The sequence below is a fragment of the Salmo salar genome, chromosome ssa19, assembly GCF_905237065.1.
Source record: "Salmo salar chromosome ssa19, Ssal_v3.1, whole genome shotgun sequence".
NCBI classification, from domain to species: domain Eukaryota; kingdom Metazoa; phylum Chordata; class Actinopteri; order Salmoniformes; family Salmonidae; genus Salmo; species Salmo salar.
Window position 1 is genome coordinate 20,513,493 of NC_059460.1, and position 25,138 is coordinate 20,538,630.

At 42.5% G+C, this 25,138-nt stretch overlaps 1 protein-coding gene across 1 annotated transcript in view; it reads right to left on the bottom strand.

The window, feature by feature from the left end:
* Nucleotides 1-25,138, bottom strand: part of LOC106578564 (cadherin-18) — a 227,641-nt gene that overhangs the window by 63,632 nt on the left and 138,871 nt on the right. The window contains exons 5-6 of the mRNA XM_014157549.2: nt 6,440-6,607; nt 5,240-5,427 (exon numbers count right to left, since the gene is read on the bottom strand). Of these exons, the coding sequence (XP_014013024.1) occupies nt 5,240-5,427; nt 6,440-6,607 (356 nt within the window). The remainder of the gene's footprint in view (nt 1-5,239; nt 5,428-6,439; nt 6,608-25,138) is intronic.

Here is a 25,138-nt window from a genome sequence, read left to right on the forward strand (position 1 = left end):
GATGACTCTACACTTCTGGTGTCTCACAAAAGTAAAACTATGTTGGAGAGCAAACTTAGCACAAAGATTACTAACATTAGCAAATGGCTTGGAGATAATAAGCTATCTCTGCACTTCAGAGAAACCTGAAGCAATTATTTTTGGATCCAGACATAAATTGAGTAGGCCCTCTGAAATAAGTGTGGAATTAGGGGGCGAGGTGCTGACTACTAAAACCTCTGTTAGCTACTTGGGATGTATCCTTGATGGAAGCTTGGGAGGTGTGAGTGAGCATGGCCAATAAAGTGCTAGGGAAGGTTAATGCCAGGACAAGTTTTTGGCTAGAAAGTCCAAGCTGCTTGATAAGGACTCCATGAAAGTGCTAGCTACTGCCCTCACTCAATGCCATTTTGACTATTATAGTACTTTCTGGTTTGGAGGCTTATTAAAGCTTATGAAGGGGAAGCTCCAGATTGCCCAGAATAAGCTGATCAAGGTGAGTCCACGTACTCACATAGGCAGGAGCTGCTTTCAGGAACTAAACTGGCTGCTTGTTGAGGCTAGGGTGTCCCAGATTAGACTAGGTTTGGTTTACAGGAGTATGTATGGTCCTGTGCCCAGATATCTAAGTGATTACTTTCCTCGTGTTAGGGAAGCACACAATCACAGCACCAGATCAGGTGTTGCTGATGTGTGCTTGTACAGGTTCAGGAGTAATGCTGGGAAAGGTACTTTCTTGTATACTGGAGCCTCAGAATGGAATGAGTTGCCTCTGCCCATAGAAACAACGTCCTCTCTGGGCGGCTATAAAAATAAAGTAAAAATATGTTTGATGTCTTCTGTGCCCATATGAATGACCCCTATGATGTAACTGGAATGATGAGATAGATGTCCTTCTTCTCTGTTTTTGTTTAATTTTTTTCACTTCCATACTGTGTTCGATCTTGTCTAGCCATCTTGTCTCAAGAGGACCACAATGGAAATAAGTCACAGACTTTATTGTGTGTTATACTCGATGATTTTATTAATGTGCATGTATGGCTTTTTCAAGTTTTATGTGTGCTTGTTTTTTAAAATGGTCGAATTAATAAACTAAACTAAAAAATACCGACCATATTATCTCCCTAGAAAATTATCTTCGGTTATAGTCACAGCCTTGTACTGTATATCCCCCCTCAAGCTGACATCATGATGGCTCTCAAAGAACTTCATTGGACTTTATGCAAACTGGAAACCACATATCCCGAGGCCGCATTTATTGTAGCAAATTTGAGAAAAAGGCTGCCGAAGTTCTATCAACACATCGACTGTAGTATTTACGCTCCTAAAACACTCGACCACAGCTACTCCAACTTCTAGGATGCCTACAAGGCCCTCCCCTGCCCTCCTTTCGGCAAATCTGACCACAACTCCATATTGCGCTTCCCTTCCTCTAGGCAAAAACCCAAATAGGAAGTACCTGTGCTAAGGACTATTCAACGCTGTTCTGACCAATCGGAATCCACGCCTCAAGATTGTTTTGATCATGCGGACTAGGATATGTTTTGATAAGGTGGACAAGGGTAGCTTCCGAAAATAATATTGATGAATATACTGATACAGTGACTGAGTTTATCAGGAAGTGTATAGATGTCGTACCCACTGTGACAATTAAAACCTACCCTAACCAGAAACCACGCATAGATGGCAGCATTCGTCAAAAATGAAAACGCGAACCACCGCTTTTAACCACGGCAAGGTGACTGGGAATATGGCAGAATACAAACAGTGTAGTTATTCCATCCGCAAGGCAATCAAACAGGCAAAACGTCAGTATAGAGACAAAGTGGAGTCACAATTCAATGGCTCAGACACAAGACATACACTACCGTTCCAAAGTTTGGAGTCACTTAGAAATGTCCTTGTTTCCATGAAAACATACATGAAATTAGTTTCAAAATGAATAGGAAATATAGTCAAGACATTGATTTATAGGTTATAAGGTTATAAATAATGATTTTTTAATTAAAATAATAATTGTGTCCTTCAAACTTTGCTTTCATCAAAGAATACTCCATTTGCAGCAATTACAGCCTTGCACACCTTTGGCATTCTAGTTGTCAATTTGTTTAGGTAATCTGAAGAGATTTCACCACATGCTTCCTGAAGCACCTGCCACTCAAACAGGATGTACCAGTGATGAGAACCTGAACCAGACGGCTGGCCCAGACGGCATTCCTAGCCGCATCCTCAGAGCATGCGCAGACCAGCTGGCTGTTGTGTTTATGGACATATTCAATCTCTCCCTATCCCAGTCTGCTGTCCCCACATGCTTCAATATGGCCACCATTGTTCCTGTACCCAAGAAAGCAAAGGTAACTGAACTAAATTACTATCGCCCCGTGTCACTCACTTCTGGCATCATGAAGTGCTTTGAGAGACTAGTCAAGGATCATATCACCTCTACCTTACCTGTCACCCTAGACGCACTTCAGTTTGCTTACCAACCCAATAGATCCACAGCGATCGCACTGCACACTGCCCTATCCCATCTGAACAAGAGGAATACCTATGTAAGAATGCTGTTCATTGACTATAGCTCAGTATTCAACACCATAGAACCATCCAAGCTCACCATTAAGCTCAAGGCCCTGGGTCTGAACCGCGCCCTGTGCAACTGGGTCCTGGACTTCCTGACTGGCCACCCACAGGTAGTGAAGGTAGGAAACAACACCTCCACTTCGCTGATCCTTAACACTGGGGCCCAACAAGGGTGTGTGCTCAGCCCACTGCTGTACTCCCTGTTCACCCATGACTTCATTGGCCAAGCACGCCTCCAAATCAATCATCAAGTTTGCAGACAACACAACAGGCTTGATTACCAACAATGACGAGACAGCCTACAGGGAGGAGGTGAGGAATCTGGAAGTGTGGTGTCAGGAAAACAACCTCTCACTCAACATCAACAAAACAAAGGAGATGATCGTGGAATTCAGGAAACAGCAGAGGGACCACTCCCTTTTCCACATCGATGGGACCGCAGTGTAGAAGGTGGAAAGCTTCAAGTTCCTCGGCATACACATAACTGACAAACTGAAATGGTCCACCCACACAGACAGTGTGGTGAAGAAGGCACAACAGCACCTCTTCAACCTCAGGAGGCTGAAGAAATTTGCGTAGCACGTAAAACCCTCACAAACTTTTACAGATTCACGATTGAGAGCATCCTGTATAACCGCCTGGTATGGCAGCTGCAGCTGCACCGCCCGCAACCGCAAGGCTCTCCAGAGGGTGGTGCAGTCAGCCCAAAGCACAAAACTGCCTGCCCTCCAGGAGACCTAGAGCACTCGATGTCACAAGAAGGTCAAAAAGATAATCAAAGACAACAACCTCCCGAGCCACTGCCTGTTCACCCTGGTATCATCTAGAAGGCGAGGTCAGTACAGGTACATCAAAGCTGGGACCGAAAGACTGAAAAACAGCTTCTATCTCAAGGCCATCAGACTGTTAAACATTAGAGGATGCTGCCTATATACATAGACTTGAAATCACTAGTCACTTTAACAATGTTTACATATTTTGCATTACTTATCTCATATGAATACAATCTATTTTATTATATTCTACTGTATCGTAGTCTATGCCGCTCTGACAGTGCTCATCCATATATTTAGATATTCTTAGTTCCATTTCTTTACTTAGATTTGTGTGTATTGGATATTTGTGGTGAAATTGTTAGATATTACTTGTTAGATATTACTGCACTGTCGGAGCTAGAAACAGAAGCATTTCGCTAAACCCGCAATAACATCTGCTAAATATGTGTATGAGACCGATAAAATTAGATTTTATTTTGAAGATATGGGATCAGAGAATAACATTGCTCTATATACATTTACATCATTTAGCAGACACTCTTATCCAGAGCGAGTTACAGTAGTGAATGCATACATTTCATTTCATGCATTTTTTTATTTTATTTTTAAATTTTTGTACTGGCCCCCCGTGGGAATCGAACCCACAACCCTGGCGTTGCACACACCATGCAGGCGTTGCAAACACCATGCTCTATCAACTGAGCCACAGGGAAGCTATTTCACACCAAGGCTTTGTGGTTATCGAGGGGGAGTGTTGGAAAGATTTTTCGCATTGAAAGAGGATCTGTTGTCATTCAAAATGGATGTAAAAAAACAGACTTGGTGTCGGACTTGTGTCTCCTTGCCTATGTAACAGACATATTTGGGAAACTGAACCAAATCATGCAGGGAAAATACAAAAACATTCTACAGATGAGTGACCGAATCAGTGGATTCAGAGGAAATAATAATTATTGGATAGAGTCTTTCAAAAGCGAACCATGCCCCCTTCCCGCGGCTCTGCATGTTTATTGACAGAAAACAGCATCATTAAGTGTCCAACACAGCTGATGACTTCTCACCTCCAACGTTCAGAGGAGCAGTTTGGGACCTACTTCCCAACTCGTTTGACTGTGATCTTGGCTCAGTTGACATGCCGGTAAGCGAAATCGAACAGCTGATCGAATGCATTCAAATTATGTGCGTACTGTCGACCACGCCCCCTGACTTTGAGAAGTTCTGACGCAACATGCATCAAGCACACTGATCTCATTAGTGGTGGTGAGACAAGATACTGTACATTATGTCAGACTAATTTGCAAATTGACTGTCATAGCCCAACATTAAAAGTACGTTATGGTGAGTTGAGAAAACAATCAGAAATACTGTTAATGTTTTTCAATTGACTGTTATAGCCCCAAATAAAAAAGTTAACATTGGCTATTAATTACATCATTGTTTTCACATGGTTGGGGTCAAGACAATTTTCAGATTGGGAACACCTAATTTAATACAATGTTTTTACTAAAATAATAACAGTGTTATTACACAGGAATAGAGAGCAATATCATTGTTTTCCTAAAGTGTACATTTGCAAAATATGTCACATGGATTTTTACAATGGTGGAAACTCTCTCCAACCAATGCTTACAACAATCGTATTATTTTAAATCCATGACGGGGAGTGTGCAAGTACACACTTCTGAAAAAGAGTGCCTTAAGCACAACTTTGTCATGTACCTTCATGAAGTTGATTATTCCCTCCCAGGTGTCCCTGTCACTGTTTCATTCATTCATTGATTAATTCATTTACTCTGTCATGTACCTTCTTGAGATTGATTATTCCTTCCCTACAGTGCCTGTCATTGTTAATTCATTCATTTATTCTTTAATGAATTAATTAATTTTTCATTCATTCTGTGTACCTTCTTGAGGCTGATGATTCCCTCTCTGGTGTCTCTGTCTGTGGCGATGGAGAACATGGCTGCTCCTTCTGAGTTGATGATGCTGTACTTGATCGCTGCGTTTACGCCAAGGTCCTCATCATTGGCTTTAATCTTCCCTACTGGCTTGCCCACCTGGGCTGACTCAGGGACGTACAACTGGTAATTTTCTGTGGATCATGAACATAACAATACAGACAATGTTTGCATCTCAAAAGGCACCATATTGCTTAGACTGTACTAAATAGGGAATAGGGAGGCATTTGGGACAAAGGATAAGAAACAGCTTAGCATCACTCGTTGGTGCAATATTTTGGCCTGATTTTCCAAATGATGATGTATTTTACCTGTGTCACCCTGAATTGACTTCACAGAATGGAATTGTTACTAAATGCCTTTTGTTATCAAGTCAGATTGCTTGAATCAACATTTAGAGCTACAATGTGTCTGAGGGCACTTGAATAGAATTTACTTGAACTCTAAAAGAGATGTGATTATTGAACTATAATTTTACGGTATTGATGTTCAGTGTTCTTAAATATTTATTCAGCCAGCATGGCATTTGATGAGAGATTTTGAGATCAAATGCCATATCAATATATGATTATTTTTACCTAGGATAGATTAAAAAAAAATATAAAATCAGGATTCACAATTGGTAAGGTTTTACTCAATGATATTCTCATCTAATGTATGTTGAACATCTGTTAATTATTAAAGATTGAGCTCCTGACAGTCAATTAAAGCTGTTTAGTTTTTCTGTAATTAAGGTCAATCCATTTGAGTGAGGAGGAGTGTATTTTGATTCTTTAATAGATATATGAGAAATCTCCATTTGTAATTGGCCTGCTAAAAATACTCTCAAATTGACATTGTGCCAGTCACGTGACATATCTGAGAAGCACTGCTGTTTTATTAAACAAAGGAATTAGTATTTAGCAGAAATAGACAGTCAATTTCTTAGATACTGTTAAGCCATTTTTAAAATCACGTTCCAAGTGATATGGAGTAACTGGGCAACGTTCAGTTAAATGGTGTGAAACGTTGCTGACATAAATTCCACGAATAAAACTGACGTAATTCCTTATTCCACATGTCAGAGAGTCATCTTTGTTCTTTCTCTCTGAACGCTCCACAACGTTTGCCTGCTGAAGGCAACCCTGGTGTCTATACAGTACTCACTTTGCGGGAACTTGGGTGGGTTGTCGTTGACATCTGTGAGGGTGATGTTGATGGTGGTGGATCCAGAGAGTCCTCCAACCGATCCTGCCATGTCTTTGGCTTGAATGACTACAGCATAGTGTTCCCTCGCCTCCCGGTCCATGTTGGCTAAGGCAGTCCTGATGACTCCTGGACAGGGGGAGAAGAATAGAAATAATAGAAGAGTACCAATGTTACTACACTCTCAAAAATAAAGGTGCAAGTTGGAAACAAATAAGGTCCTTGAGAACGATTCCATAGGGGAACCATTTTAGGGTCTCTGAAGAACCATAAATGGGATGGTTCTTTGAATAACCACACAAAAATCCCAAACCTTGCTGTAGGGTTTTAACCCATTCAAATAAATGTTTGAGTTAGCAGTACTACCCATGACTGTGTTTCCTGGTGATGGAGACATGGTTGTTGTATTCTTTGAGCCTAGTTGAATGTGTTGTCATGAAAATGTAATTATTTCAGACAATACAAGACCTGTGTGGTTCAGTTGGTAGAGCATGGAGTTTCCAACGCCAGCATTGTGGATTTGATTCCCACGGGGGACAAGTATGAAAATGTATGCACTCACTACTGTCATTTGTTCTAGATAAGAATGTGTACTAAATTACAATATATTTTTTTTACATATTTCATAAGGCCTTCTATTGAGGGTCTAGTTTTACCCTAATACAGTGAGCTGAAACTCATAGTTTACAGGCCTCATCAGGCCTGCAGGTCACATTATGCTGGCTTGCAAAGTGATGTGTAATTTCTATTGGAATCCAGCCAGAATGGGGATTTCCATCATTTTGAATTTGTATTCACCCGCAACCTGTACTCAGAATGACTGCCAGGGTTGGGAAGACTTAGATATGAGACTATCTTAACCCATTCACATCCTTGTACTATACAGTGCCTTCAGAAAGTATTCAGACCCCAAGACTTTTTCCACATTTTCTTAAGTTACAGCCTTCTAAAATGTATTCAATGAAACGTCCTCAGCAATCTACACACAATACCCATAATGACAAAGCAAAAAAAAAGGAAATACCTTACTTACATGAGTATTCAGACCCTTTGCTATGAGACTCGAAATTGAGCTCAGGTCCATCCTGTTTCCATTGATCGTCCTTGATGTTTCTAAAACTTGATTGGAGTCCACCTGTGGTAAATTCAATTGATTGGACATGATTTGGAAAGTCACACACCTGCCTACATAACGCCCTACAGTTGACAGTGCATGTCAGAGCAAAAACCAAGCCATGAGGTCGAAGAAATTGTCTGTAGAGCTCCTAGACAGGATTGTGTCGAGACACAGATCTTGAGAAGAGTACCAAAAATTATCTGCAGCATTGAAGGTCCCCAAGAACACAGCGGCCTCCATCATTCTTAAATGGAAGAAGTTTGGAACCACCAAGATTCTTCCTAGAGCTGTCCACCTGGCCAAACGGAGCAATCGGAGGAGAAGGGCCTTGGCCAGGGAAGTCACCAAGAACCCGATGGTCACTCTGACAGAGCTCCAGAGTACCTCTGTGGAGATCGGAAAACCTTCCAGAAGGACAACCACCTCAGCAGCACTCCACCAATCAGGCTTTTATGGTAGATTGGCCAGACGGAAGCCACTCCTCAGTAAAATGCACATGACAGCTCGCTTAGAGTTTGCCAAATGGCACCTAAAGACTCTCAGACCATGAGAAACAAGATTCTTTGGTATGATGAAACCAAGATTGAACGCTTTGGCCTTAATGCCAAGCATCATGTCTGGAGGAAACCTGGCATCATCCCTACGGTGAAGCATGGTGGTGGCTGTGCAACAACGCTCCCCATCCAACCTGACAGAGCTTGAGGGGATCTGCAGAGAAGAATGAAACTCCCCAAATACAGGCTTTTAACTCCATATCCAAGAAGACTCGAGGCTGTAATTGCTGCCAAAGGTGCTTCAACAAAATTCAAGGTCTGAATACTTACAGTGGGGAAAAAAAGTATTTAGTCAGCCACCAATTGTGCAAGTTCTCCCACTTAAAAAGATGAGAGAGGCCTGTAATCTTCATCATAGGTACACGTCAACAATGACAGACAAAATGAGGAAAAAAAATCCAGAAAATCACATTGTAGGATTTTTAATTAATTTATTTGCAAATTATGGTGGAAAATAAGTATTTGGTCAATAACAAAAGTTTATCTCAATACTTTGTTATATACCCTTTGTTGGCAATGACACAGGTCAAACGTTTTCTGTAAGTCTTCACAAGGTTTTCACACACTGTTGCTGGTATATTGGCCCATTCCTCCATGCAGATTTCCTCTAGAGCCGTGATGTTTTGGGGCTGTCGCTGGGCAACACGGACTTTCAACTCCCTCCAAAGATTTTCTATGGGGTTGAGATCTGGAGACTGGCTAGGCCACTCCAGGACCTTGAAATGCTTCTTACGAAGCCACTCCTTCATTGCCCGGGCGGTGTGTTTGGGATCATTGTCATGCTGAAAGACCCAGCCACATTTCATCTTCAATGCCCTTGCTGATGGAAGGGGGTTTTCACTCAAAATCTCACAATACATGGCCCCATTCATTCTTTCCTTTACACGGATCAGTCGTCCTGGTCCTTTTGCAGAAAAACAGCCCCAAAGCATGATGTTTCCACCCCCATGCTTCACAGTAGGTATGGTGTTCTTTGGATGCAACTCAGCATTCTTTGTCCTCCAAACACGACGAGTTGAGATTTTACCAAAAAGTTATATTTTGGTTTCATCTGACCATATGACATTCTCCCAATCCTCTTCTGGATCATCCAAATGCTCTCTAGCAAACTTCAGACGGGCCTGGACATGTACTGGCTTAAGCAGGGGGACACGTCTAGCACTGCAGGATTTGAGTCCCTGGTGGCATAGTGTGTTACTGATGGTAGGCTTTGTTACTTTGGTCCCAGCTCTCTGCAGGTCATTCACTAGGTCCCCCCGTGTGGTTCTGGGATTTTTGCTCACCGTTCTTGTGATCATTTTGACCCCACGGGTGAGATCTTGCGTGGAGCCCCAGATCGAGGGAGATTATCAGTGGTCTTGTAGTGTCTTCCATTTCCTAATAATTGCTCCCACAGTTGATTTCTTCAAACCAAGCTGCTTACCTACTTGCAGATTCAGTCTTCCAGCCTGTGCAGGTCAAATTGGAAGGGCTTGGCCATAGTGGAGTTTGGAGTGTGACTGTTTGAGGTTGTGGACAGGTGTCTTTTATACTGATAACAAGTTCAAACAGGTGCCATTAATACAGGTAACAAGTGGAGGACAGAGGAGCCTCTTAAAGAAGAAGTTACAGGTCTGTGAGAGCCAGAAATCTTGCTTGTTTGTAGGTGACCAAATACTTATTTTCCACCATAATTTGCAAATAAATTCATAAAAAATCCTACAATGTGATTTTCTGGAATTTCTTTTCTAATTTTGTCTGTCATAGTTGACGTGTACCTATGACGAAAATTACAGGCCTCTCTCATCTTTTTAAGTGGGAGAACTTGCACAATTGGTGGCTGACTAAATACTTTTTTTCCCACTGTATGTAATGTGATACTTCAGTTTTTTTATATTTAATAAATTAGAAAGAATTCTAAAAACCTGTTTTTACTTTGTCATTATGGGGTATTGTGTGTTTATTGATGAGGGAAAAAAATGAATGAATCTATTTTAGAATAAGGCTGTAACCTAACATGGCGTGGAAAAAGTCAAAGGGTATGAATACTTTCCGAAGGCACTGTATTTAGTGCAATATCAAAATGCGCCATTGAACAAATTCGGTTTTGGTGTGAATGAAATTTGGTGCCATCAGAGTACAAGTGTCTAGACAGGCCACATTGACATTTTAAGATTGACACAGAAAGTATGATAGATAATAACAATCAAAGTTGGGATTTTAAGAAAAATTTCAAAAATCATTAAAATGATTTGAACATATGTATTTTGAAATACATTTCAGAATTAAGTAGGTTAACGTCATATAGGATTGTTATTTGACTTGTTCTAAGCTCAAATATGCCAAATGTATGATTCATCTGGTTGTTGATTTTGAACTGTTTAGTACTACATGTGTACAAACACACCACAGACACACGTGGGTGTGCGTTGATTTCTGTGATATGTGTGTACACACACGTGTGAGAGTGGGAGAGAAAGATGGAGAATGTAGTAGCAGGCCTCACTTGCCATTGACATATTAGATTTGCTTATGCCGTATACAAATCATATTTTATTGACCACATACACATATTTAGTAGATGTTGTTGCGGGTGTAGGGAAATGCTTGTGTTCCTAGGTCCAACAGTGCAGTAGTATCTAACAATTCACAACAATACAGACAAATCTAATAGTAAAATAATGGATATAAGAATTTTTTTTATATTAGGACTGTCAATGTCGCAGTGGCAATGACTAAAATACAGTAGAATACAGTATATACATATAAAATGAATGAAGCAGTATGTAAACATTATTAAAGTGACTAGTGTTCCATTATTTGTCAGGGGCGTCGTAAAGGACAGACCAAGGTGCAGCGGGTAGTGCTCATCTTCTTTAATTTTAATGAGATAACACTTTTACAGAAAATAACAAAACCGACAACCGACAGTTCCGTCAGGTACTTACACAACACGGAAAACAACCACCCACAAAACCCAAAGGAAAACAGGCTGCCTAAGTATGGCTTCCAATCAGAGACAACGAAAGACACCTGCCCCTGATTGGAAACCACACTCGGCCAAACCTGGAAAACGAAACATAGAAAATGAAAACTAGAACCAAAATCCCCTAGACCAAAAACCCCAAAACAGACAAAACAAACACCCCCTGCCACGCCCTGACCATACTACAATGACAAAAGACTCCTTTACTGGTCAGGACATGACATTATTAAAGTGGCCAGTGATTCCAAGTCTATGTATATATACGGCAGCGGCCTCTAAGGTGCAGGGTTACGTAACAGGGTGGAAGCCGGCTAGTTATGGCCTCGAAGATAGAAGCTGTTTTTCAGTCTCTCGGTCCCAGCTTTTAATGCACCTGTACTGACATTGCCTTTTGGATGATAGCGGGATGAACAGGCCGTGGCTCGGGTGGTTGATGTCTTTGATGATCTTTTTGGCCTTCCTGTGACATCGAGTGCTGTAGGTGTCCCGAGGACAGGTAGTTTGCCCCCGGTGATGCGTTGGGCAGACCGCACCACTCTCTGGCAAGAGAGGGGTCAAGGGGTCAAGACACATTTCTTCAGTCTCCTGAGGATGAAGAGGCGCTGTTGCACATTCTTCACCACACTGTCTGTGTGGGTGGACCATTTCCGATCATCAGTGATGTGTACATCAAGGAACTTGAAGCTTTCCACCTTCTCCACTGCGGTCCTGTCAATGTGGATAGGGGCGTGCTCCCTATGCTGTTTCCTGAAGTCCACGATCAGTTCCTTTGTTTTGTTGACGTTATTTTCCTGGCACCACTCTAACAGGGCCCTCACCTCCTCTCTGTAGGCTGACTCGTCATTGTTGGTAATCAGTCTCCAAACTTGATGATTGAGTTGGAGGCGTGAGTGGCCACACTGTCATGGGTGAACAGGAGGGGGCTGAGCATGCACCCTTGTGGGGCCCATGTGTTGAGGATAAGCAAAGTAGAGGTGTTGTTTCCTACCTTTGCCACCTGGGGGTGGCCCGTCAGCCTGGTGTAATGCTGGTGAGTTACCGACATTCTGATATCCAAAAGTTATTTCTGGCTGTATGTAAAAACACAAAAACTGTTCTGGGTTAATGATGTAAGAAATATATATATAAATATATACAGTAAGTGTCAAAAATTTGGACACAGCTACTCATTCCAGGTTTGTCTTTATTTTACTATTGAATAATAGTGAAGACATCAAAATTATGAAATAACACATATGGAATCATGTAGTAACCAAAAACAAATCACAATATATTATATATTTGAGGTTATTCAAAGTAGCTACCCTTTGCCTTGATGACAGCTTTGAGGAATGTCATGGCAAGGGTTTAACTCATTACTGGAGCAATTCCGCGGACCATCTATTGGGCAGCAAGCCACAATGAAAACCTCCCAGACGCTCTGTAACCCCGCCACCAGCGGTGCTTTTCCCCAGCCTACCCCGGCTTCCCGAGAACCACATTTACCTCCTCCGGAGTGCTATGTTGGGGATCCTGGGACCTCCCGGACGTTTCTCTCCCAGTGCTACCTCATCTTTGAGCTGCAGTCCTCTTCATTTCCTTCAGATTGTTCGAAGATAGCGTATCTCATAATACTGATGTCTGGAAGGATGATTGCCTGGGCTACGGCTGTGTGGGAGCAACAATCCACCACTTGCCTTCGTCTGGAGGATTTCATAGCGGACTTAAGGAAGGTGTTCAATTCTCTGGTGTCCTGTAGGCTCAGAAGCTACTTCAACTTCATCAAGACTTCCGTAGTGTGGCAGACTATGATGTCGGCTTTCGCACATTGGCCTGGAACCCGGAGTCCCTGGTCCACACCTTCCTTTATGGTTAATCTGAGGAAATTAAAAACGAGCTCACAGCTCGGGAGTTACCCATGGACTTCGACTCCCTCATAGCCTTGACCTTAAGGATCGATGGGCACCAACAGGAATGCTGGAGGGAGAGGAGGTCTGTTCTCTGCCACACTCGCTCATCCATGGTTTCTCCCTCGCCTCCGAAGAATCCCGGAAGTCCCCAACGCCGGCATTTCCGAGAGAATCTGAAGTCACCCAAGTTCCCTCGGGAATCATCGGGGACTGGCGACTCGTCTCCTCCAGAGCCAGAGGGCTAGATTGTCTCATAATGAACATTTTCACAGGCTTTTCTCCAACAGTTGCCTGAATTTTGGTAATCTAGGACATTATATGTCCACCTGTCCAGTAAAAGACCAGGCTCATCAGTAGGTATGAGTACGCTGGTGGGCCATACTGGAGGTCTCCAAACTCTTATTACTCGTACTCCTCTCCATGCTATCCTGCTGTGGGGTGACCGGTCAAAATCTCTCCCGGTGCTCATTGGCTCTCGGGCTAATGAGAGCTTCATGGATGCTACCCTGGTATCTGACCTGGGTATCTCCACACAACCCCTCTCTATTCCTATGGACACCAGAGCATTGGATGGATGCTCAATTGGCAGGGTCACTCACAGTACGGTTCTCATTAACCTGCGAGTGTCAGGAATCACAGTGAGTCCATACAGTTTCTACTAATTGAATCTCCTCAATTTCCTGTGGTTTTGGGATTTTCATGGCTCCAGAGGTAAAATTCTACTTTAGCAAAAGTATGAAAATATTTCAAATTCCTTTTTTTTTTTTTTTACGGATCGCAAACAAAGCATGTCGGTTTAGTGAGTCTGCCAGATCAGAGGCAGTAGTGATGATCAGGGATGTTTGGTTGATAAGTGCGTGAATTGGACAATTTTCCTGTCCTGCTAAGCATTCAAAATGTAACAAATACTTTTGGGTGTCAAGGAAAATGTGGGCAGTAAAAAGTACAATGTTTTCTTAAAGATTGTAATGAGGTAAAAGTACTTAAGTAGTACTTTAACTTCATCGGGGTAGGGGGCAGTATTTTGACGTCCGGATGAAAAGCGTGCCCGTTGTAAACTGCCTGCTACTCAGGCCCAGAAGGTAGGATATGCATATTATTAGTAGACTTGGATAGAAAACACTGAAGTTTCTAAAACTGTTTGAATGATGTCTGTGAGTATAACAGCACTCATATGGCAGGCAAAACTTGAGAAAAAACCCAACCAGGAAGTGTGGAAATCTGAGATTTGTAGATTTTCAAGTGATTGCCTAGCTAATACACAGTGTCTGTGGGGTCATTTCGCACTTCCTAAGCCTTCCACTAGATGTCAACAGTCTTTAGAATGTTGTTTCATGCTTCTACTGTGAATGGGGAGAGAATAAGAGCGCTTGGAATCAGATGACTGAGAAAATGATATGAGGTCAATCGCACGCAGTCACGTGAGAGTTAGCTGTGTTCCTTTTTATTTCTGAAGACAAAGGAATCATCCGGTTGGAATATTATGGAAGATTTATGATAATAACATCCTAAAGATTGATTCTATACATCGTTTGACATGTTTCTACGAACTGTAATATAACTTTTTTGACTTTTCGTCTGAACTCACTGCGTGAGCACAGTGGATTTGGATTACTCAACTGAACGCGTGAACAAAATTGAGGTATTTGGACATAAAGATGAACTTTATCGAACAAAACAAACATTTATTGTGGAACTGAGATTCCTGGGAGTGCATTCCGATTAAGATCATCAAAGGTAAGTGAATATTTATAATGTTATTTGTGACTTCTGTTGACTCCAAAATGGCGGGTATCTGTTTTGATGTCTGAGCGCTGTACTCAGATTATTGAAAAGTTTGCTTTCGTCGTAAAGCTTTTTTGAAATCTGACACAGCGGTTGCATTAACCTCTCTTGGGGAGGTGGGACGTTCAAACTATTCAACAGCCAGTGAAAAATCAGAGCGGCAAATTCAAAACCACAAAATGTCATAATTCAAAGTTCTCAAACATACGACTATTTTACACCATTTTAAAGATACACGTCTCCTTAATGTAACCACATTGTCCGATTTCAAAAAGGCTTTACGGCAAAAGCATAAAGTTAGATTATGTTAGGACAGTTCCAACACAAGAAAAACCACACAGCCATTTTTCTAGCAAGGACAGGCATCACAAAAAACTGAAAACCAGCTAAAATTATGCACTAACCTTTGACGATCTTCATCAGATGACACTCCTAGGACATCATGTTACACAATACATGCATTTTTTGTTCGATCAAGTTCATATTTATATCCAAAAACAGCATTTTACATCGGCGCGTGATGTTCAGAAAATATTTTGGCTCCAATACTATCGGTGAATCAGCACAACAATTTACAAAAATACTCATCATAAACGTTAATAAAATATTAAACTGTTATTCAAAGAATTATAGATGAACATCCCGTTTATGCAACCGCTGTGACAGATTTCAAAAAAGCTTCACGGGGAAAGCACACTTTCCAATAATCTGAGTACTGCGCTCAGAAAAAGACATCAAGCGATACAGATACCCGCCATTTTGGAGTCATCTAAAATCATAAATAGCATTATAAATATTCACTTACCTTTGATGATCTTCATCAGAAGGCACTTCCAGGAATCCCAGGTCCACAATAAATGTTGTTTTGTTCGATAAAGTCCATAATTTATGTCCAAATAGCTCCTTGTTGTTTGCGCATTCAGTAAGCTACTCCAAGTGTAGGAAGCGCGGCCAAAATGTCACGACGAAAATGTCAAAAAAAGTTATATTTACATTCGTTCAAACATGTCAAACGTTGTATAGCATCAATCTTTAGGGCCTTTTTAACCTGTTAGGGCTAGGGGGCAGTATTGACACGGCTGGATAAAAAACATACCTGATTTAATCTGGTTACCACTCCTACCCAGTAACTAGAATATGCATATACTTATTACATATGGATAGAAAACTCCCTAAAGTTTCTAAAACTGTTTGAATGGTGTCTGTGAGTATAACAGAACTCAAATGGCAGGTCAAAACCTGAGAGATTCCTTTACAGGAAGTGGCCTGTCTGACCATTTCTTGAACTTCTTTTCCATCTCTATCTTTTACTAAGGATCTCTGCTCTAACGTGACACTTCCCACGTCGTCCATAGGCGCTCAGAGCCCGGGAAAAAACAGAATGTCGTCATTCCAGCCCCAGGCTGAAACACATTATCGCCTTTCTCAAGTGGCCGATCAAGGGACTCTGGGCTTATGCGCGTGACCCGACTGCCCCCGCCTTTGTGATTTTTTTCCTCTGTTTGCCGAAAAGGAGATTCCCTGTCGGAATATTATCGCTTTTCTACGAGAAAAATGGCGTAAAAATTGATTTTAAACAGCGGTTGACATGCTTCGAAGTACGGTAATGGAATATTTAGAATTTTATTGTCACGAATTGCGCCATGCGCGCGACACTTCTTTACCATTTCGGATAGTGTCTGGAACGCATCGAACAAAACGCCGCTATTCGGATATAACGATGGATTATTTTGGACCAAACCAACATTTGTTATTGAAGTAGCAGTCCTGGGTGTGCATTCTGACGAAGACAACAAAAGGTAATGAAACTTTTATAATAGTAAATATGATTATGGTGAGTGCTAAACTTGCCGGGTGTCTAAATAGCGAGCCCGTGATGCCTGGGCTATGTACTTAGAATATTGCAAAATGTGCTTTCACCAAAAAGCTATTTTAAAATCGGACATATCGAGTGCATAGAGGAGGTCTGTATCTATAATTCTTAAAATAATTGTTATGCTTTTTGTGAACGTTGAGTAATTTAGTAAAATGTTAGCGAATTCCCCGGAAGTTTGCGGGGGGTATGCTAGTTCTGAACGTCACATGCTAATGTGAAAAGCTGGTTTTTGATATAAATATGAACTTGATTGAACAAAACATGCATGTATTGTATAACATAATGTCCTAGGGTTGTCATCTGATGAAGATCATCAAAGGTGAGTGCTGCATTTAGCTGTCTTCTGGGTTTTGGTGACATTATATGCTGGCTTGAAAAATGGGTGTCTGATTATTTCTGGCTTGGTACTCTGCTGACATAATCTAATGTTTTGCTTTCGTTGTAAAGCCTTTTTGAAATCGGACAGTGTGGTTAGATTAACGAGAGTCTTGTCTTTAAATAGCTGTAAAATAGTCATATGTTTGAGAAATTGAAGTAATAGGATTTTTAAGGTTTTGAAAATCGCGCCACGGGCTGCAAGTGGCTGTTACGTAGGTGGGACGAATTCGTCCCGCCTAGCCCAGAGAGGTTAACTTAGAACTTCAATAATATTCCAACTGGACGATTACAATGTCTTGAAATACATTTTGGAACACAGCTACCTCATCACGTGAACGCGCGCCAATGTACACATGTGCTTTCCTGAGTCAACAACTTTCAACTTCCTCTGTTCGCTTTCTGTTCACCATAGACGCCTCAAACAACTTTCTAAACACTGTTGACATCTAGTGGAAGCCTTAGGAAGTGCAAAATGAACCCTAAGTCACTGTGTGTTGGATAGGCAATGACTTGAATGGACTACAAGCACCAGATTTCCCACTTCCTGGTTAGATTTTTCTCATGTTTTTTACTGCCATATGAGTTCTGTTATACTCACAGACATCATTCAAAAAGTTTTAGAAACTTCAGAGTGTTTTCTATCCAAATCTACTAATAATATGCATTTTCTAGTTCCTGGGTCCGAGTAGTAGGCCGTTTAACATCTCTAGGGTAGGTGGCACAAAATCGTCCCACCTACGTAACAGCCAGTGTAATCCCGTGGCGCGTTATTCAAAAACCTCAAAAATGCAAACACTTCAATTTTTCAAACATATGACTATTTTACACCATTTTAAAGACAAGACTCTCATTAATCTAACCACACTGTCCGATTTCAAAAAGGCTTTACAACGAAAGCAAAACATTAGATTATGTCAGCAGAGTACCCAGCCAGAAATAATCAGACACCCATTTTTCAAGCTAGCATATAATGTCACTTAAACCCAAACCACAGCTAAATGCAGCACTAACCTTTGATGATCTTCATCAGATGACAACCCTAGGACATTATGTTATACAATACATGCATGTTTTGTTCAATCAAGTTCATATTTATTTCAAAAACCAGCTTTTTACATTAGCATGTGACTAGCATGTGACTAGCATTCCCACCGAACACTGCCGGTGAATTTACTAAATTACTCACGATAAACGTTCACAAAAAGCAGAACAATTATTTAAAGAATTATAGATACAGAACTCCTCTTTGCACTCGATATGTCCGATTTTAAAATAGCTTTTCGGTAAAAGCACATTTTGCAATATTCTGAGTAGAGAGCCCGGCATCACAGGGCTAGCTATTTAGACACCCAGCAAGTTTAGCACTCACCAAAGTCAGATTTACTATAAGAAAATGTTATTACCTTTGGTGTTCTTCGTCAGAATGCACTCCCAGGACTTCTACTTCAATAACAAATGTTGGTTTGGTCCCAAATAATCCATAGTTATATCCAAATCCTCTGTTTTGTTCGTGCGTTCAAGACACTATCCGAATGGTAAAGAAGGGTGACGAGCACGACGCATTTCGTGACCAAAAAAATTCTAAATATTCCATTACCGTACTTCGAAGCCTGTCAACCGCTGTTTAAAAGACATTTTTATGCCATTTTTCTTGTAAAAAAAGTGATAATATTCCGACCGGGAATCTGCGTTTAGGTAAAAAGACGAAAGAAAATAAAGCATGGGGTCGACTCGTGCACGCGCCTAAGCCCATTGTCCTCTGATCGGCCACTTACCAAAGGCGATAATGTGTTTCAGCCTGGGGCTGGGTTCTGAGAGCCTATGGGAGCCGTAGGAAGTGTCACGTTACAGCAAAGATCCTCAGTCTTCAATAAAAAGAGCCAAGATGAACAAGAACTTGTCAGACAGGTCACTTCCTGTATGGAATCTTCTCCAGTTTTTTCCTGCCATATGAGTTCTGTTATACTCACAGACACCATTCAAACAGTTTTAGAAACTTTAGGGTGTTTTCTATCCAAAGCCAATAATTATATGCATATTCTAGTTACTGGGCAGGAGTAGTAACCAGATTAAATCGGGTACGTTTTTTATCCGGCCGTGTAAATACTGCTCCCTATCCCCAACAGGCTAAGGAGAAGTGTATCTATTATTCTGTGCACAACACTTGTATCTTTTACCAAAGTTTATGATGAGTATTTCTGTAAATTGATTTTCTCATTCACTGGAAGTTTTGGAGGCAAAACATTCCTGAACATTACACGCCAATGTAAAATGAGGTTTATGGATATAAATATGAACTTTATTGAGCAAAACATACATGTATTGTGTAACATGAAGTCTTATGAGTGCCATCTGATGAAGATCATCAAAGGTTAGTGATTAATTTTAGCTGTATTTCTGGTTTTTGTGAAGCCTCTCCTTGCTTGGAAAATGGCTGTGTGGTTTTTCAAGTCTAGGTGCTGTCTTAACATAATCTAATGCTATGCTTTCGCCGTAAAGCCTTTTTGAAATCAGACAGTGTGGTTGGATTAACGAGAACATTATCTTTAAAATGGGATATAATAGTTTTATGTTTGAGACATTTGAATTATGAGATTTTTGTTGTTTTGAATTTGGCGCCCTGCTATTTCATTGGCTGTTGGCGAGTGTGTCCCGCAGGTGGGGCGCTAGCATTCCACATACCCCAGAGAGGTTAACCTGTTGGGGCTAGGGGGCAGTATTTGCACGCCGGATAAAAAACGTACCCGATTTAAACTAGTTACTACTCTTGCCCATAAACGAGAATATGCATATAATTAGTAGATTTGGATAGAAAACACTCTAAAGTTTCTAAAACTGTTTGAATAGTGTCTGTGAGTATAACAGAACTCATATGGCAGGCAAAAACCTGAGAAGATTCCACACAGGAAGTGCCCTGTCTGACAATTTATTGTCCTTCTGTAGCCTCTCTATCGAAATACAGCATCTGTGCTGTAACGTGACATCTTCTATTGGCTCTCAGAAGGCACCAGAAAGTGTAATGAGATGTCTGCAGTAATAAGTACAGCAGCTCTGTTTGTTACTGGCCTGCCTGGGGACAGTGACACTGGAGATGCGCGTTCATGTGAATTCTCCATTTTGTTCTTTCAGTCTTTGAATGAATACAACGTCGCCCGGTTGGAATATTTTGCTATTTTACGAGAAAAATCGCATAAAAATTGATTTTAAACAGCGTTTGACATGCTTTGAAGTACGGTAATGGAATATTTTGACATTTTTTGTCACGAAATGCGCTCGCGCATCACCCTTCAGATTGTGACCTGAACGCACGAACAAAACGGAGCTATTTCAATATAACTATGGATTATTTCGAACCAAAACAACATTTGTTGTTGAAGTAGAAGTCCTGGGAGTGCATTCTGACGAAGAACAGCAAAGGTAATCCAATTCTTCTTATAGTAAATCTGAGTTTGGTGAGGGCCAAACTTGGTGGGTGTCAAATTAGCTAGCCGTGATGGCCGGGCTATCTACTCAGAATATTGCAAAATGTGCTTTCGCCGAAAAGCTATTTTAAAATCTGACATCGCGATTGCATAAAGGAGTTCTGTATCTATAATTCTTAAAATAATTGTTATGTATTTTGTGAATGTTAATCATGAGTAATTTAGTAATTTAGTTTTTGTTCCGGAACTCCAATTTGAGCAGCAGCAGCTGAAAAATGAGCTCCTACAAATATTGAAATTTACATGGTTGTTAGAGTGAAGTACATCGGAAAAAAGCAAAAGAAAACTGCAAGACTGAATAGGAGAAAAAACAAGCAACAAACAAAGAAGATAGGCTTTTGAAAAATAACTATTTTTCATAAAATTGTAGTTATCTTAGCTAGCTGAATTGTTTACCAGTTGCTAAGCAGTTGCTAGGGACTCTTTTGGAAGAAGCTAGCTAGCTAACGAAGAACAACAAAGAATATCTAGTTAACAGAAGAAAAGAAAGAGAAAATCAGGACAGAAGAAAAAGGATATCAAAGTGAAACAGTTCTCTAAAGACACAAGAGACAATAATACAAGAAACAACACTTCTGTAGCTTGTCAACTATGTGTCTGTCTATCCCTGTTCTCTCCTCTCTGCACAGGCCATACAAACGCTTCACACCGCGTGGCCGCTGCCACTCTAACCTGGTGGTCCCAGCGCGCACGACCCACGTGGAGTTCCAGGTCTCCGGCAGCCTCTGGAACTGCCGGTCTGCAGCCAACAAGGCTGAGTTCATCTCAGCCTATGCTACCCTCCAGTCCCTAGACTTCCTGGCGCTGACGGAAACATGGATTACCACAGATAACACTGCTACTCCTACTGCTCTCTCTTCGTCTGCCCACGTGTTCTCGCATACCCCTAGAGCATCGAGCCAGCGGGGTGGTGGCACTAGAATCCTCATCTCTCCCAAGTGGACATTCTCTCTTTCTCCCCTGACCCATCTGTCTATCTCCTCATTTGAATTCCATGCTGTCAGTTACCAGCCCTTTCAAGCTTAACATCCTTATCATTTATCGCCCTCCAGGTTCCCTTGGAGAGTTCATCAATGAGCTTGACGCCTTGATAAGTTCCTTTCCTGAGGATGGCTCACCTCTCACAGTTCTGGGTGACTTTAACCTCCCCACGTCTACCTTTGACTCATTCCTCTCTGCCTCCTTCTTTCCACTCCTCTCCTCTTTTGACCTCACCCTCTCACCTTCCCCCCCTACTCACAAGGCAGGCAATACGCTTGACCTCATCTTTACTAGATGCTGTTCTTCCACTAATCTCATTGCAACTCCCCTCCAAATCTCCGACCACTACCTTGTATCCTTTTCCCTCTTGCTCTCATCCAACACTTCTCACTCTGCCCCTACTCGGATGGTATTGCGCCGTCCCAACCTTCGCTCTCTCTCTCCCGCTACTCTCTCCTCTTCCATCCTATCATCTCTTCCCTCTGCTCAAACCTTCTCCAACCTATCTCCTGATTCTGCCTCCTCAACCCTCCTCTCCTCCCTTTCTGCATCCTTTGATTTTCTCTGTCCCCTATCCTCCAGGCCGGCTCGGTCCTCCCCTCCTGCTCCGTGGCTCGACGACTCACTACGAGCTCACAGAACAGGGCTCCGGGCAGCCGAGCGGAAATGGAGGAAAACTGCCTCCCTGCGGACCTGGCATCCTTTCACTCCCTCCTCTCTACATTCTCCTCTTCTGTTTCTGCTGCTAAAGCCACTTTCTACCACTCTAAATTCCAAGCATCTGCCTCTAACCCTAGGAAGCTCTTTGCTACCTTCTCCTCCCTCCTGAATCCTCCTCCCCCTCCCCCCCCCTCCTCCCTCTCTGCGGATGACTTCGTCAACCATTTTGAAAAGAAGGTTGACGATATCCGATCCTCGTTTGCTAAGTCAAACGACACCGCTGGTCCTGCTCACACTGCCCTACCCTGTGCTTTGACCTCTTTCTCCCCTCTCTCTCCAGATGAAATCTCGCGTCTTGTGACGGCCGGCCGCCCAACAACCTGCCCACTTGACCCTATCCCCTCCTCTCTTCTCCAGACCATTTCCGGAGACCTTCTCCCCTTCCTCACCTCACTCATCAACTCATCCTTGACCGCTGGCTACGTCCCTTCCGTCTTCAAGAGAGCGAGAGTTGCACCCCTTCTGAAAAAAACCTACACTCGATCCCTCCGATGTCAACAACTACAGACCAGTATCCCTTCTTTCTTTTCTCTCCAAAACTCTTGAACGTGCCGTCCTTGGCCAGCTCTCCTGCTATCTCTCTCAGAATGACCTTCTTGATCCTAATCAGTCAGGTTTCAAGACTGGGCATTCAACTGAGACTGCTCTTCTCTGTGTCACGGAGGCTCTCCGCACTGCTAAAGCGAACTCTCTCTCCTCTGCTCTCATCCTTCTAGACCTATCTGCTGCCTTTGATACTGTGAACCATCAGATCCTCCTCTCCACCCTCTCCGTGTTGGGCATCTCCGGCACGGCCCACGCTTGGATTGCGTCCTACCTGACAGGTCGCTCCTACCAGGTGGCGTGGCGAGAATCTGTCTCCGCACCATGCGCTCTCACCACTGGTGTCCCCCAGGGCTCTGTTCTAGGCCCTCTCCTATTCTCGCTATACACCAAGTCACTTGGCTCTGTCATATCCTCACATGGTCTCTCCTATCATTGCTATGCAGACGACACACAATTAATCTTCTCCTTTCCCCCTTCTGATAACCAGGCGGCGAATCGCATCTCTGCATGTCTGTCAGACATATCAGTGTGGATGATGGATCACCACCTCAAGCTGAACCTCGGCAAGACGGAGCTGCTCTTCCTCCCGGGGAAGGACTGCCCGTTCCATGATCTCGCCATCACGGTTGACAACTCCCTTGTGTCCTCCTCCCAGAGTGCTAAGAACCTTGGCGTGATCCTGGACAACACCCTGTCGTTCTCCACTAACATCAAGGCGGTGACCCGATCCTGTAGGTTCATGCTCTACAACATTCGCAGAGTACGACCCTGCCTCACACAGGAAGCGGCGCAGGTCCTAATCCAGGCACTTGTCATCTCCCGTCTGGATTACTGCAACTCGCTGTTGGCTGGGCTCCCTGCCTGTGCCATTAAACCCCTACGCCGCAGCCCGTCTGGTGTTCAACCTTCCCAAGTTTTCTCACGTCACCCCGCTCCTCCGCTCTCTCCACTGGCTTCCAGTTGAAGCTCGCATCCGCTACAAGACCATGGTGATTGCCTACGGAGCTGTGAAGGGAATGGCACCTCCATACCTTCAGGCTCTGATCAGGCCCTACACCCAAACAAGGGCACTGCGTTCATCCACCTCTGGCCTGCTGGCCCCCCTACCTCTGAGGAAGCACAGTTCCCGCTCAGCCCAGTCAAAACTGTTCGCTGCTCTGGCACCCCAATGGTGGAACATGCTCCCTCACGACGCCAGGACAGCGGAGTCAATCACCACCTTCCGGAGACACCTGAAACCCCACCTCTTTAAGGAATACCTAGGATAGGATAAAGTAATCCTTCTACCCCCCCCTTAAAAGATTTAGATGCACTATTGTAAAGTGGTTGTTCCACTGGATATCATAAGGTGAATGCACCAATTTGTAAGTCGCTCTGGATAAGAGCGTCTGCTAAATGACTTAAATGTAATGTAAATGTAGTAAATTCACCAGAAGTTTGCAGTATGTATGCTAGTTGCTAGTTCTGAACATCACATACTAATGTAAAAAGCTGGTTTTTGATATAAATATTAACTTGATTGAACAAAACATGCATGTATTGTATAACATAATGTACTAGGAGTGTCATCTGATGAAGATCATCAAAGGTTAGTGCTGAATTTAGCTGTGGTTTTGGTTTTTGTGACATATATGCTTGCTTGAAAAATGGCTGTGTGGTTATTTCTGGCTATGTACTCTCCTAACATAATCTAATGTTTTGCTTTCACTGTAAAGCCTTTTTGAAATTGGACAATGTGGTTAGATTAACGAGAGTCTTGTCTTTCAAATGGTGTAAAATAGTCATATGTTTGAGAATTTTGAATTATGACATTTTGTGGTTTTAAATTTGGCGCTCTGATGTGTCACTGGCTGTTGAATAGTGCGGGACGATTTCGTCCCACCTACCCTAGAGAGGTTCAAGTATTTTTACTTAAGTACTTTACACCACTGCCCAGGACGACTCTTCGTTGCCTCGTCTCTGCCAACACCACCACCTGGAGCCAGCAACTCGTGTTACCCACTATCGTCTCGGGCAGAGGGTATGGCTCTCCACTCAGGATCTGCCCCTCAGGGTGGAGTCCCGTAAACTTTTCCCCTGCTTTATCAGCCCTTTCCCCATCTCTAAAATCCTTAGCCCCACTGCTGTTTTGTCTTCTGTTGCCCTGCACCCTCCATATACATCCCACTTTCAATATGTCTAGGATTAAACATGTCTCACAGCCCTTTGTCTCCTGTTTTCTGTTTGTCTGTTGCCAGTTCACCTTGTTTTGTTAGGTCTTACCAGCGTGTTTCCCATTTCTCCAGTTCTCTAGTTCTTGTTTTCTCGTCTGTCCCTTTTTGACTCTGCCTTGGATTTCGGACCTCTGCCTGCCCTCGTCCTGCCCTT